Genomic DNA, 14,562 nt, shown 5'->3' with positions numbered 1-14,562 from the left:
TAAAACACTTAAATACAATAATATAGTTCAAATACTAGTGTTTACTCGTATTTGGGGGAGAAAAAAAAAAACACGTGTGGTGTGTAATTAAGAAATGTATGACAAACTGCTAATAGAAATAATTTATTACTTTATTATAACATGATATCTGAATTTATGGCATGAAGTCTGACAGCTAAAGCATCGACAAAGCTGATGTCACAGAGAGCCGCTGTGATACCACTCTGTATAATGTGCGCTACACATGCATGGCATGTTATCTCTGCCACTATCATACTGCGGGCTCTATCTGTCCTACAGTGGAGACTGTCCGCTTTCTCCCACTCCTGTGCAACTACAGGAGCATGGTTCAGCAAAGCGCCTTATCTCTGTACTAACCACACCTAAAGCCAACAAGTGCAGTTGCCATTTGTGATGGATGAGGTGTTCCATTGCTCACTGATGTCCAGTGGTCTCCAGTCTGCAGATACATGTAGCTCGTGCCGACTTCTCCGTTTTGTTTGCCTTTGCACTGCCATGCGATTCATAGTAAACATCTATGCTGGAATTACAGAAGATATTTGAACAACTCGTTAACATTGACAGCCCTGGTCAATTCTATTTAGCTGACTAAAATAATGTGTTGACATTGAAGAACTACAATCTGAGTTAGGTTTAGGGTTACAGTAGGGTAACTTGTTTATGTTGTCTGCATCTAAATATCCAGGTTTCAAAAACCTGAAAGAGCTCTTGACCTGGTTTTGTTAAAACCTGCATAAACTGGGATACTTTGTTTTTACGATCATAATCTATTTGTAGTGATGCGAAATCCTCTCAAGTTATGCAATAACAAATTGGTAAACATAAAATATAAAGTAGAAGAATGTTCATTTTACTTTACTACACACACACACACACACACAACACGCACGCACACACACACACACACACACACACACACACACACACACGCACGCACACACACACACACACACACACACACACACACACACACACACCACACACACACACACACACACACACACACACACACACACACACACACACACACACACGGTGTGCACGGTGGGCGAGTACAGCTGCTCAGTCCGTGTCTCTGTTCTTCTCCCGGTCCTCCAGTCCTAATCATTTTGCTCCTTTAGTACAGTGAGCAGTTTTGTGGGTCAGGTTGAGATGGTTGATCATATTTTTGACAATTGGACATTTACCCAAGCCATATCCGCTGCCCCCTCACCCCCTGCCCTGTCATATGATGATAAGCTTGTCAAATGGAATGATGACTGATGGTGTTCTGTGAACCAGGCAGGAAAGCATGCCTACCACTGGGTGGAGACCAGGCTGGCGATGGCTCTGTCTGGGGTCAGGAAACGCCTGGCCTCTGTCTACAAATTCTCCCCCAGGTACTGCACATGTCTTACACAAACATAGAAAAGCTCCATGAAACCCATTTTGAATTTAAACATTCCTTTCATTCAGTTACGAACAGAGGTCAGTGGAGGGACATATTCTTTCTTAAGTTTTAATAATAATGAAAGAAAGATATAAAACTATATAAAAAAAGTGAAATTAAATACTCTGTCTTTAAGAAAAGGTTTAAAAGATAAAAGTGAGATTTAAGAAGAGGTTATTGAGTTTCTCTGCCTAGTATTCTTGGATGTTTTGCCTGCTGATAGCACAATACAAAGCACTGCGGTAGTTAACTCTGGAGGAGATAAAAGCATGAAGGCCTTTCCTTAATCTGCAGAAGAAAATAAGGACTTGAGTTGAAAATAACTACCAGGTTGCGGGCCTCTTTTTTGAAATTACAACATTTTAGGATGTCCTATTCTTATTATCATTGAGCCAAGACATAATATAGGAAACATTAGTTGTGTCAGGTTCTAAGGGACATACAGTTGCATATAATTGAAGGTCTATACTTGGCATGGTTTGCCCCAGGGATAGCAAGTTAGTGGCAAGAGGACCCAGTATAGAGCCCTGGGGGGCACCCACAAAAGTAAGGGTCACGAGAGGCTCCACGAATGACAGAGATACAAGCAGTAAGTCATTTTAAAACCATGTGTCGTGTCGAGCTTGAAAACCAGATTACATTTTTCAATGGTAAGATTTTTGTTAAACATAAAGAAATCAACTGTGTGAAGACATTTGTATTCCTAAATCTTGGATAAAAACAAAAGCTTGGAGATAGACCTAAAATGTGTAAAAACAGATAAATCTAACCATGGTTTCTTCAAGAAGGGGTAAAAAGTGGCAAAAGACAGGGAGCAGTTAATAATGATAAAATATTCTGACCACCTGCCTAAAATACAGGTTTTAAAGACCAGGTTGGAATGTCCTCTGAATGACAGGTGGATGAGCTAAGGGTTGACAGATTTCATGATTTTCATGTGCGGCTTTATCTCCAATATTCTGTCATGAAGTAGTTAAAGGACACTTATTATGCAAAATCCACTTTTTCATGTCTTGTATACATACAATTGTGTCCCCTCTGTGTCCCTCACTGTAGTGAAAATGTATATAAACTCAAACTTCATAGTTGTGTATTTGCTGTTACATTCCGAAATCTTAATAAAAAAGATGTAAGTTAATAAGAAAATTATTCCAGTAAGATATTTTTAACCTTGCCTTGTTTTTTTTTCCAGTGAGTGTTCAGTGGTTGTGTCAGTGCCGCTGCCACCGCTCCCCTGGTCCAGGGTGTCCGAGGCTGGACTGGTAGAAATCCTTCTGGAGGAGTGGCTCCTGAGACCCCTGCAGACCCTCGCCACTGTCAGGCCCACAGCTGAACTTTACCGCCTCAAAAGGAAGATGATGGACAGCCCGTTTAAACGTAAGACACATTTATCAGTAAGAAACGCAATGCAACTTTAGGACTTAGAGGAATACTTTACCCAAAACAATGTCCCTTTGAGTTTTCCATTATATGACCTCTTCCACTTCATTGAGACAATTAAATAGTAAGGTCTCAATGAAAATGCATGTGTTTTAGATCGTGAGCATGCAACTGGGTAAATGAGATTTTGTAGGTGAAATATTTTCTGTAATCTTGTAATTTTAATGATGTCTCTCTCTTTCTGTTTTTCTCTTTCAGACCAAGCTCTGTTGGTGGCAGATCAGTTTGTGGTGACATTTGATGGTCATCTGTATGAGCTCCCCCCCTCCTGTGCACTGCTCCTTGCTCAAGACGTCAGCGCTGAGCCTTCATTCACACTGCTGCGCAATACAGACTTCCTTCTCATAGAAATGAATAACAGCACCGTCACCATTCAGCACAATGGACAGGTATGTGTTCATGCTGGGGACTCCAAAGAATTAGAAGAGTGGACTGTGTTTAGTCAGAGAACAAAATGAAAACTGCAGCAGACGGACTTCTTTCAACGTGCCTTTAAAAATAAATAAAATACATGTTTGTGTCCTAGGTGAAGGCCAATTGCAACCACGATGTTACGCGCACATTTCACAGTGACAATGGAGTAACTGTCAGAAGAGGGTCAAACATTGTGCAGGTGTCCAATCAGAATGGGGCGTCAGTGTCATGTGACCTGTTGCTTGAGCTGTGCAGCTTCACTCTCGATGGATGGTTGCATGGTAGGTCTAAAACGAAAGATTTGACGTGAGTCCTGAGATTAAATATCCTACTGATCCTCATTATTGTCTATGTTTTCTTCTACATAGGTGTGTCCACTGGTCTGTTGGGAACGAATGACAATGAAGCCGGGAACGATTTTCCTTTGCTTGATGGTTCTCAGGCTGAAAACTTGGAGGAGTTCTTCCATAGTTGGCAGGTTAGACAAGTGAGACACTGTCAGTGTTTGTACTTCAATTATATACATGAAGCCAATGTGGAAGTGCAGTTGATTCGTTACTTCAGGAAACTTTTTTTCTAATGAGTTTAAAGTCTTAATTCCTAGTTTCAAGTCTTTTCCAAGACAGCATGTGTTCAATTAGTAAATTATTGTCAACATTTGATTTAAAAAAGGTCGGGCTATCTTGCGATTGACAGGTTGCTATTGTGATTTTGTCACTCTCCGTGTTATTGTTTTAGACCTTTCACAGTGTGTTTTGTGTATATAAATATGCATGTAAATGGTCTGCATACTCTTAAATCCTAAAGTTCTATCCAAGAGGGAGTTTCTCTCACACCCACTCCCCCCCTGACGGAAACACCTCCACTTGACTCCTTTGTTAACTTATGTACAATAGTGACATCAATATGTAACAATCGTGTTTCTATTGGCTAGCGCTCCAACACATTGAACATGATAGGCTAAGGGGCGGGATATTTCAGACACATCTCTAAGCAGTTGACCAATCACAACAGAGCTGGCCAGCTGACCAATCAGAGCAGACTGGGCTCTGGTTTCAGACAGAGGGTGAAAAGAGGTGCTGCAGCACAGGAAGTATGAGAAAAACAAAGAGCTTTTTGAACATTAAAGGATGTAAATTCCAAAATATACCTGAAAATGAGCATAATATGCCGTCTTTAATGCAAATTCTTTTTTTTATTCTTCTTTTACAGAGGAGGCGTGGTAAGAATTTTTTATTAGGAATTCTAGAACTCAAACCTCTCATGTACCTACCACAAAATGGTTGTTTCTGGATGGGAACTCTTAAGGTTATACATTGACCTTGAAGGGTAGAGATTATGATTATGGTTTTCCATAGGGCGAAATAAGTTTTGCAAGAGTCTTTGCCAGTTTTCACAAATCTAGGATTACCATAGACACAACCTTTCAAGAAAGTATTTATTTTGTCTGTTTTTTTCAGATGAATCTGGATTGTATTAAAGCTCCAGGTGTAACAGAGCACCTCCCTCAAGCAGCCACTGGCCCTCCCAGCTGTGACTCTTTGTTCTCCTCTCCTGATTCCCCGCTGAGCTCCTGTTTCAGGGTGGTGAGTGCAAACACGCTCGTGCAAGTGAAAAATGTGTACCCAGTGGGATGTTATTAATGAGCCTTATCATCGTCTTGTGAGGATGGATGTGGATGTTACACAATTTAAAAACATGTGTCTGGCACAGCGCCTACCTGGCAGACCTAACTGATGCTAACGGAGTTCACGCAATTTCCGTGGAGGCTCAGCGAAGGAAAGTGAAAAAAACATACAGTATATATATATATTTAAACTTTTTATTTATTTACTCGTTTTGTGCATACATGTAGTTAGTTCAAAATACATTTACAAGTCAAATATATATTTTACTTACTTATTTTATTTATTTATTTATATTTTCCACACAGTATAAATTCAACAGAAAAAAAGCCTAAGAGTATGCCTTCAATCTCAAATCTCGGGTGGCCGACAAGTGCAACCGCGCTACAACGGCCCAAAACATTTCCATTAGGACAAACGCGCTGCAGCTTCATAAACTATGCAAATGTTAAAACACAAATATGCTAAAACACATGCAAATGAAAAACACATTGTCACCAACTTCACAACACATGCGCAGCATTTACAAAACATTCACCAACAACTCTTCAAAGTGTTGCATAAATGAAAAAGCTGCAAAATGGAAATGGGGACACTAGAAAGTGACGCACACAGCTGGGACAAGAACGCTTGTTGACGTTCAGGGATTATTAAACTAGCCAACTGTCACTGTCAACAAGCGCTCAACAAACGCTGCACATGTGTTGTCAATTTGATGAAGATGTTTCTTCTTTTGCATGTGTTTCTGACCATTGTTACGCGTTTACACCTGCCTAACCCATAGAAGGAGTTTCTATGGGTACTAGCAAAATAAGATCACATAGTATAGCCTAAATGTGCGTGATTTATTTTGAGTGATAGTTCAGAGAGAAGTTTTTCATACTTTCCCAGAATCCCAAACTGATAAAAGTCTTAGCATGTCATCTATTATGTATTTAGTGTAGTCTGTGTTATGTCAAACGGCAATATAAGGATGTGTTGGTTAAATTGTTGAGTGTCTAAGGGTTCGAATAACCTTATCATAATCCCAAAGGCATTCTGGAATTGAGCAAAAGTAAGACAGGGTGAAGGCGCAATTTTTTCCAAACATTGCAAGAGGCCTACAGTCCTTGACTTTGAATCCCCCTGATCTACAATAATAATCTTATATGAGGGCTTTGCATTGAGCATCACCTGTATGTGATTGTTTCTGAGTGAAGTGTTTTTGTCGTCAGGTGGATCCCGGTCGGTTCTGGTCGGTGTGTAAACTGAGCTCCTGGAGAGCACCATGTAGATTAGCATCTGCTTTTGTTCATCTCTGCCGGCAGAACTACATACCTCTGGAGGTCCCTGTCCACTGCTGTAAGTCAGGCCATTACACAACCAAGGACTGCTTAGACTCACACCATGTTCTCAAATCTGTGATTCTGAACTGCCCTGACATGTTTCTGTTTTTTTATTTAGTGAAAGCATGACCGGACGCGCTGATGAAGAGTGAACATGGCGGATTTGTGATATCTGTTAGCTGCTAAAACTGACACATTTACACTTTTATACCACTGTTTGTGCTACATTACTTTTGTATTGCATTTTGTTCTTAATTGTATATTTACACATTGTTATACCTCACTATTTAGACATCCAGATATTGGGCCAGGAACGTGAATGTGAACATACTAACTACAGCAAGTTTATTATTAATCACAAGGCCTCACTTTTTATATTTTCTGTGGTCTGTAATACAAACACTGAAAACTATTTGACCCCAAAGTAACTAATCCTAACAAGCAAACTTGGACTATGAAGTGCATTACCTGTTGTATGCTATTTTACGATTGTTTATTAAAGACAGAACTAATAGAGAAGAGGGTAAAACATAAAAAAATCTAAATGAAACTTCACCAGTTGATTAAATTAATCCAAACATTTTTGAATTACCGTTTTGTTGTTGTTGATGTTTTCGTTAAATATGCGAATAAGGGATTATCTAATTCTAAATTTCGGTGAATTTAGTTGAAATCTACATACATAAACAAAGTTACAAAGAGTCTAAAAGAAGACATGTTGAAGAAGAAAAACACCCCAAAATTGACCAATCACGCTCTGTTCATTTATTTGAAGATAGGTATGTAGTTGTGTATCTTGGACTTCTGTCGCTGTGTGACACATTCTGCGATCCAGACAATGTTACGACTCTCCTGCTCCTTCAGTTTGATGTAGGAGTAAAATACTCCAAAGTGGAACTGTTGCAGGAAAGCAAGTGTGTTCAGCTTCACCTGGGAAAAGATAGATAATGAGAGTTCTAACAGACACAGAAAGGCACTTACAACACAAATAGATAGATAGATAGATAGATATTTTAGTTATCCCAAAATGTTCACTAACATATCGTCAGTGAAAATAATGTAAACAAACTGCCTTCTACGGAAGATGATTACTACCACAATGAGGGCTGTAAACCCTCATTGTGATGTTATTTTCACATGTGGCCACAATCCTCCTGTAAGTACTTTCAAGGTACATTTTGTGTGAAATGTTGTGCTTGGTCCAAATATATTGGTCCCAAACTTCATCAGCTAGATTGCACATCCTCATAGGACACTAAAGTCTGAAGAATCTTCATATTATATTACCTCTTGTTCAAAGAATCTGTCTTCCAGAGTCTTGCATCCTGATTCTGTCTCAGGGTCATCAAAAATGATCTTATAGCCCTGTAGGGAGGTTAGGGTTCATGTTAACCTTGTTTACGACTTTGATTAAGTGCAGTCATAACACAGCAGGCAATGTGTTTGGACTCACTGGGTAGCAGTCTGCCACAGCTTTGACCTGCTCATGGTCCTCTGCCCTGGCCAGCAGTTGCAGTCCTTCAGGGTAAAGTTTGCCACAAGATGGATACAACGCACTCCTGTCTGCCCCGCTGAGATCCGTGCCGAAGGAGTTCACTGTGATGATGAAGGCACGCCTGTCTGCCTCAAACTGAAGCACATACACAGCATTTTTAGCAAAAAGAAATCTTACGTAGTAAAAACTTGAAGAAATTGTGAAGGAAATTCCACGAGTAATATGCTAGAAAACACAAAGAGGATGCTGGAGACAGGGAGCTGATGTCTAACAATACTAAGATTGAAATGAAGTTTGATCATGAGGATTGGCAATGACTAAAGAACAAGGAAACATAGATGTGGCCACCCTGCTGCCACTGTGAGTGATGCAGGAAAGAGTCCTAAAATGCGTAACATTTGTTAGCATTTTTGGCATGTAGCATGTTCTTTACCACTTCTGGTTCCCCTCGTCTCACAGTCAAAAAAAAATGTAACCATGTTTTTGGTTAAAGGCCGCAAATAAGGCTCACCAGCTTAGATTTTCACGTTTTGTTCTGCGACATTAAATACGACAGTAATTACACTACTCATGAATGTCCGAAGCTTCTATGTGACCGTAGTTTGTTTATAGCTTTTTACTACTGCCGAATATTTTTCCACAATCACAAAGAGGTGTTAATTTGTGGAGAATATCCTGCCAAATTTTGTTTATCATATGATGCCCCTTCCGGTTAGCTACAATTTTACGTCATCACTGTACTACTCCAATTTGGAGCCCTTTCCCTTCATGTATTAATTCTGTGCAGCAGCAATTAGCTTTTTATCTAAAGATGACTCCTCAAATATTGGTATTATCAGTTCTGGTCAGACAGCTCTGTATGTTATTTGACTACATTTGGGAGAGATGACCATACACAATAAGAAATATGGGACTTAAGACCTACTTGAATGATTCCTAGCATGAAAAGGACGGTCTACGTCAAAATATGTATAAAGTCTATTCACAGTACCTCCAGGACAGGACACATTGTATCTCTTGTGGCTCCACCAAGGCTCTTGCAGAAGGAGTGGAAAGACTCTAAATATGCCTTTAAAGAAACACATATTCATCATATCTTTAAAAAAGTCTTTACTGTAAGTGTCTGTAACATAAAACCCTGACCAAAGGAAGAGGGTAAGCACATTGTCTTAAAACTCAACAGTCCAGAATTTATATGAACACACAGACACACACATTACTGCTTTATAGTATCATTTGACCCTGTAGTCACCTTAAACAGCTTGCTTCTGAGAATTTCAGCTTCCATTTCATCCAGGTTGGTATCGGATACAGCTTCCTGGAAAAACGGAGCTTTTACACAACAACACAGTGGTATCATTAGTCTCTAGCATAAACCAATGTCTGATCGAGCAGCTTAAAGACCAAATTGGCCGTGAAATGATTCAATTCTGATGGAATATCCGTGTTTGTGAACTTTGACCGGTTGATTTATGGATGGTGTTGACGGTGGAGGGAGCAGTAAGCCTGACAGTCAAAAACGGAAAAAGCCCTAATATATGATTAGCTTTGTTGCTTGCCAATGTTTCCTCAGACCTATGTCCCTATGTTCCTGTAATTCCCTCAATGCAATATTAAAAAACAATCCAAAAGAATGTTCCTCAACTTAAAGAGACGAATGCTGTTCCCTTATATAACCTCACTTCTCAACTTTTTGGAGAAGGTGGATAAAAACACAGGGTCAAATCCAACCATGACTTTCCTGAACCCGTCCCTCTCCCGAACAAATACTGTTCGTTGACCATTTTGATTGTCAGTCAAGCTGGGCCTCGCTGTTTTGCATTTCCATAGTTTTACTATCTCCAGAGTTGGGCCAAACCAACCTACAGAATACAAACTAACTCTCCCTCTCCCACCAACCTGTTGTGCGACCGTGCCTTGATCTCATGTGCGACACAAGAGAGACATACGCTTTATAAAGTCTATGTGGTCAGCTTTCAGTGATTTATATTTGGCTCCAAAGTGGAGCTTTGTAAATGGCTATTCTTCAATAAGAACAAGACTATTAATACTGCCGGGAGGAAGAGTAAGCATAACAAATAAAGGGGGACTTTTATTGTTAAAACTAATAGGGATATAAATGAATTTATCCACAGCTACTTAGATCCCGAGTTCCCGAGGACCAGTTAAAGACACACTTTGAAGTGAGTAGTCCTGTTGAAATGAAAATGCAAATCCCTGTGTCGTCAAGCAGATTTGAGCCAAGCCACTTCATGTGTTTGGAAAACCTCAATAGGCTAAAGGAACATTGAGTGAGGGAACATCGCCTTATGGGAATTTGGATAAATATGTTCAAGGAACATTGGGCAAGGGACAATGGGCTGAGGGTACTTTTGACAGGGGAACACAGGGGTAGGAAACATAGGTTGAGGAAAGAATTGGAGAGGGAACATAGGCTAAGAGAACGTCGCGTGAGGGAACATATAGGCTGAGGAACCATGGGCCAGAGGGAACCCCGGTTGAGGGAACATAGACTAAGGGAAAATAGGCTGAGTGAACACTGGGTGATGTAGAAAGAGCAGAGGTTACGTTGGGTGAGGGAACTTAAGGCCAAGTGAACACAGGATAAGGGAACATTGGCTAAGGGAACATAAGGTCTAGGTACCAAGAGTAGAGGGAGAGTGTTTTTCTTCTTTTGGCAAGTCTTGATTGATTGATTGATAAAATTCAGAGTGAAAAAGAATGGAGAACAGAGAAAATATAAAGACGCTTCGAGAGCTACAGTATTGTCACTGCCTGAACTTTACGTAATTGTTTAGCGCGTTGAAAGGTTAACTTATCGTTTGCGCCTATAGTCAATGAGTCTCCTACCTTCTCCACAATCACATATTTTATACAGTATATAAACACAGATGATTCCACTCCCACTTTTAGGTGTTAAACAATGATATATTTTTATATTTAATTTGATCTCCAACCAGAAAGGATCCCTATTCATCAAACTTCAGTTTTTGAAAATGTTTCCTCCCCATTATAAAACAATTCAATTCTCACTTTAACACTGGAGATATAAAATCATCTCAGGTGTTAAATCTTATTTGAGAGTTTATCTATAGTTACCATCTTTAGGAGTTAGTTAAACACAAATGATTGAATGACCCTACCCAGTGGTGTGTCCACCAGGATGGCTGAGTAGAGCTCAGTCGGGGTGCGAGCGATGCCCACTGCTGCCATCTGATCAAAAGCTCCTAGTGGGTGACAACGTGGGAGAACCTCTGCCACATCTCTCTGTTTCAGGGCACCTGTGATCAGCATCACCACATTGTCGATCATGTAGCTGTAGCTATGGCAACACAGAGTAAATAGATGTTACTTTATTTGTGTGCATGGCATTTTATATTACATCCCTTTTACTTAGGGCATATTGAACTATTTTACATTTTAAGAAAATGTTTACCCATATACATACTGTTGCTTTGACTAAATTTGAATACACATTTTTCATGCGGTCAGTGAAGCAGTGCACATTTTTAAGATGCCGGCTGATGGTTGAAATGTCCACACTTGCTAGCTAACGAGCGAGCTAGCAAGCTGGAAACCCATTCAAATGCTGTCTCTCAATTCACGTACTTCTTTACCTAGCGAATGCCTGGTTGTTGCTAGCTAGCTAGCAACGACCGTTCACTATTAAATGAACAGTGGCTTCTTTTTAACAACACTATACTCGTATACTGCTATGTTTATTAAATAGTAAAAATAATATAAAGTATATTTTTTAATTGTATAATGCTGTGTTCACCAGAGCAACCGCAATCTTGGCAGGTCACACAACTTCCGTCAAGTTACCAAAATGGTTATCATTGAGTGCGTGAAGTCTCCAGCGTTTCACACTCAACTGTTTGACTGTTACGAAAAATCATCCCGGTACTCATAGTGAATTTTGGGTCACACTTAAAATAGCTATAGGTAAAGAAGTACGTGAATTGAAACACAGCATTTGAATCTTGTAGCACACAAAGATTTGTGAAATTAAACATTTAAATGGATTGGATTTGGGACTTGTAGATTGCAAGATATATGGAGGGATTACGACAGGAACTATGTCTTGTGATCTTTGTATAATTCTTAATTAATTACATTATCGTACGTTATATAGTCAAGGAAGGTGGATAATGGAGGCAGGGCGTTGGAGCGAAGGCAGCTGAATTCAGTCACCAGGTTCTCCCTCAGCTTGCTGTCCACCAGAGACACAGTCAGGTCCTCCTCAGACGAAGACAGCATTTTACCATAATCTGTGCTCTGCAGATGCAGCTTCATGTCTGGGGAAAGGAAAGAACATTTTGTACAACATTTCTCGTCCTCATAGCTTAACTTGAGCTCAAATCAGTGTTTTTCCACAACGGCTTCCTGGGAGTTTGCATTTACAAAAAAAAACAGGAAGTTTATACAGTATGTAATTCACACATGGCACTCCCTGACTTTTGACCAATTTGTTAAACGGATTTCAGCGGATGGCGGACACATATGATGTAAAATAAATAAACTGCATTGGGTCTGTTAGGAGAACTATCTCAAACACTTTCCAAGATCCACAAACTTACATAACTGGTGAGTGGGAAAGTAAACATTCCTGAAAATATACACAGTCCTTAGCTCAACATTAACAAGTCATTTGTCTTCATCCACACTGACTTGCCCTGTAGCATATGTGTCTCCCAGAAAGGAATGCCTATTACCTTGTAAGAAAATCAGATTACTGTTTTGAAAAATTGGGTCCAGGTTAGGAAAGATGATCCCTGTCAGTTACACTGCAGCAAATGACTCTCTGATAGCAGACAACTGGCATGTTTCCTTTTTTTAGACCATTACTCAAGTCAGTCAAATGGTTTAAGATAGTGCTGTATATTTCTTGTGTTGTTTATGTAGGACCAGCATTCAAGTGTGCACTCTAAAATAACTCAGTTGAGAGACATTTGACTTTTTTACGTTATATTACGTTAATAATTTTGATTCACAAAAATATATATTGTCAGTCTGATCAACAAATGCTCAAAGTAGCTTGTACTACTTATTCCAAGTAGCTTTTGCTAACCAAACTAGATTTCTCCGCTTTGCTGTAGTAAAGTCGTTTTTAGTTGTCAAACCATGCAAGTCCTCCCCATTTTGCTGAAAAATCTGACACTAAGAACAACAGTCATATCAATATTATTTGGAACATCTACAGTTTTTTTTTGCTCAAAGAGTTTTTACTTTAATTGCCTTATTTGTATTAAATTATATTTTTTCACTTGTGTACATATGTATGTACTCTACTATTTTCCTATGCTGTTGTAATTTTAGAGCATTCTCTGACTCAATAATTCCCATCTGGATGTATACAGTTCTACCTCATCCAATGCCTGTAAATTAGCTTCCCCAGCACCAACATGCTTACCATCAAGTGTGTCACACTGGGCCAGATTGTGATAGTCAGTGTCAGTCAGGATCCCAGCCTTCATTCCGCGGACCAGACCCTCCAGATAGCCGTGATCCTTGTTGAAACTGAGCTCTGCCATGGTGCCAATGAGCCTTTAACAAGCCTGAGAGCAGTTTGAGAAATGCTGTCTGAGAAATTATGTTTCAGTGTTCAAATGAGTCTTTCTTTAGTGTTTTTTTTTAGCTGTAACTTCTGCATTATTCCCTGTCTGACTAATATTCATGCACTTATTGTCCCTTCCTCTTTGACACCAATAAATTCCATAACTGCCCAAAATATGTCCGCTGTCTCACTTCCTAGTACATTTAGTATGGCTAGTTTTAAGATAGGTTTCCTTAGGTAACATTAGCAATACATCATTATAGAAATACCTTAATACGGGTAAAAGTCCTGCATTAAAAGATTACTTTAGGTAAGATAATGAAAATAGTAGCATCAGTATACTTAAAGTAAAAAAGTAAATGTACAATTATGTTCCATTACATAATCAGATTAGATTCAATTTGATATACGTTATTCTTAATTCATTGGGAAATTATTTGACATAGAAGCATACCTCATTAGTTAAGAGTTGTTTTTGCAATTGTTTCCAATTTTTAATTTTTTAATTTTAAATTTATTGTATTTTTGTATTGTGTGTTAATGCTTCTTTAAGGAACTTTCTCTCTGACATGTGCTATAAATAAAGTCACTTCATTATGTAATAGATTAAGATTTGCAAAGTAACTAGTAACTAAATGTATTAAGATGTACAGTAGTTGAGTGAAAAAGTTAAATATTTACCTCTAAGGTGTTGTGAAGTAGAAATGTAAAGCTGCATAAAATGTAAATACTTAAGTAAGTACAAATACTGTGAAATGGTGCTTCAGTGCAGGACTCGAGGAAATGTACTGACGTCTACACAGGTTTTATAACTCTGATTTGTATATTGACTCCATACCCAGGAACAAATATATCTCATTTAAAAAAACAGTGTATCAATATAAATCTATGATGCTCTTTGGCTCGACATCATGCAAGGATGAAGCAAACTCTGATCTCTTATTTAACAAACCATACATCAAAATGACCTGAGATGCTCTTGAATGGTGAAACGCTCACAATATTTATGGGCATTCAATCTCAGTTTATACTTTTTTGCATGTGTGAGCATATGTGAGAAAAGACCTGTGCAAAATAAGGTATCAGAGTACAGATTGTGGGATGTAAGGCAAGGCAAGGCAAGTTTAGTTAGCACCTTTCAACACAAGGCAATTCAAAGTGCTTTACAACAATGAAAGACATTAAGAATATGGCATTTAAAATCAGTCATTAAAAATCAAAAGATAATCAAATAAACATTAAAAGAAAAAATACAT

At 38.9% G+C, this 14,562-nt stretch overlaps 2 protein-coding genes across 4 annotated transcripts in view; one reads left to right on the top strand and one right to left on the bottom strand.

The window, feature by feature from the left end:
• The window catches only part of LOC117489030, a 51,054-nt gene extending 44,215 nt beyond the window's left edge, over positions 1-6,839 (top strand). For 2 of the 3 annotated variants that reach the window (XM_034138262.1, XM_034138261.1), the window contains exons 38-45: positions 1,303-1,400; positions 2,643-2,827; positions 3,089-3,279; positions 3,417-3,585; positions 3,673-3,791; positions 4,765-4,890; positions 6,144-6,270; positions 6,373-6,839. In XM_034138262.1, the coding sequence (XP_033994153.1) occupies positions 1,303-1,400; positions 2,643-2,827; positions 3,089-3,279; positions 3,417-3,585; positions 3,673-3,791; positions 4,765-4,890; positions 6,144-6,270; positions 6,373-6,383 (1,026 nt within the window). In that variant the 3' untranslated portion in view covers positions 6,384-6,839. The remainder of the gene's footprint in view (positions 1-1,302; positions 1,401-2,642; positions 2,828-3,088; positions 3,280-3,416; positions 3,586-3,672; positions 3,792-4,764; positions 4,891-6,143; positions 6,271-6,372) is intronic. The other variant, XM_034138263.1, reaches the window with a different exon arrangement.
• Positions 6,840-7,014: 175 nt separating this feature from the next.
• On the bottom strand, positions 7,015-13,317 carry LOC117488940 (V-type proton ATPase subunit d 1-like). Its single transcript, XM_034138126.1, has 8 exons — positions 13,163-13,317; positions 11,876-12,047; positions 10,893-11,071; positions 9,002-9,081; positions 8,741-8,818; positions 7,708-7,884; positions 7,542-7,619; positions 7,015-7,184 (listed from the first exon to the last, which is right to left on the bottom strand). Exons 1-8 carry the CDS (start codon positions 13,281-13,283, stop codon positions 7,020-7,022), a joined length of 1,050 nt encoding a protein of 349 aa, XP_033994017.1. The 5' UTR covers positions 13,284-13,317; the 3' UTR covers positions 7,015-7,019.
• Positions 13,318-14,562: the final 1,245 nt, after the last annotated feature.

Source organism: Trematomus bernacchii, unplaced genomic scaffold (genome assembly GCF_902827165.1).
Source record: "Trematomus bernacchii unplaced genomic scaffold, fTreBer1.1, whole genome shotgun sequence".
NCBI lineage: Eukaryota > Metazoa > Chordata > Actinopteri > Perciformes > Nototheniidae > Trematomus > Trematomus bernacchii.
The sequence above is the reverse complement of the archived record's forward strand: the minus strand, read 5'-3'. Positions and strand labels throughout refer to the sequence as shown.

What these genes read in the sequence shown, in the direction of transcription:
- LOC117488940 (XM_034138126.1), bottom strand. Translation starts at nt 13,283, where the DNA reads ATGGCAGAGCTCAGTTTCAACAAGGATCACGGCTATCTGGAGGGTCTG. An exon ending in CAATGTGTCCTGTCCTGGAG is followed by an intron (nt 7,885 to 8,740) that starts GTACTGTGAATA and finishes TATGTGCTTCAG; the next exon opens with TTTGAGGCAGACAGGCGTGC. An exon ending in ACAGATTCTTTGAACAAGAG is followed by an intron (nt 7,185 to 7,541) that starts GTAATATAATAT and finishes ATCTTTTCCCAG; the next exon opens with GTGAAGCTGAACACACTTGC.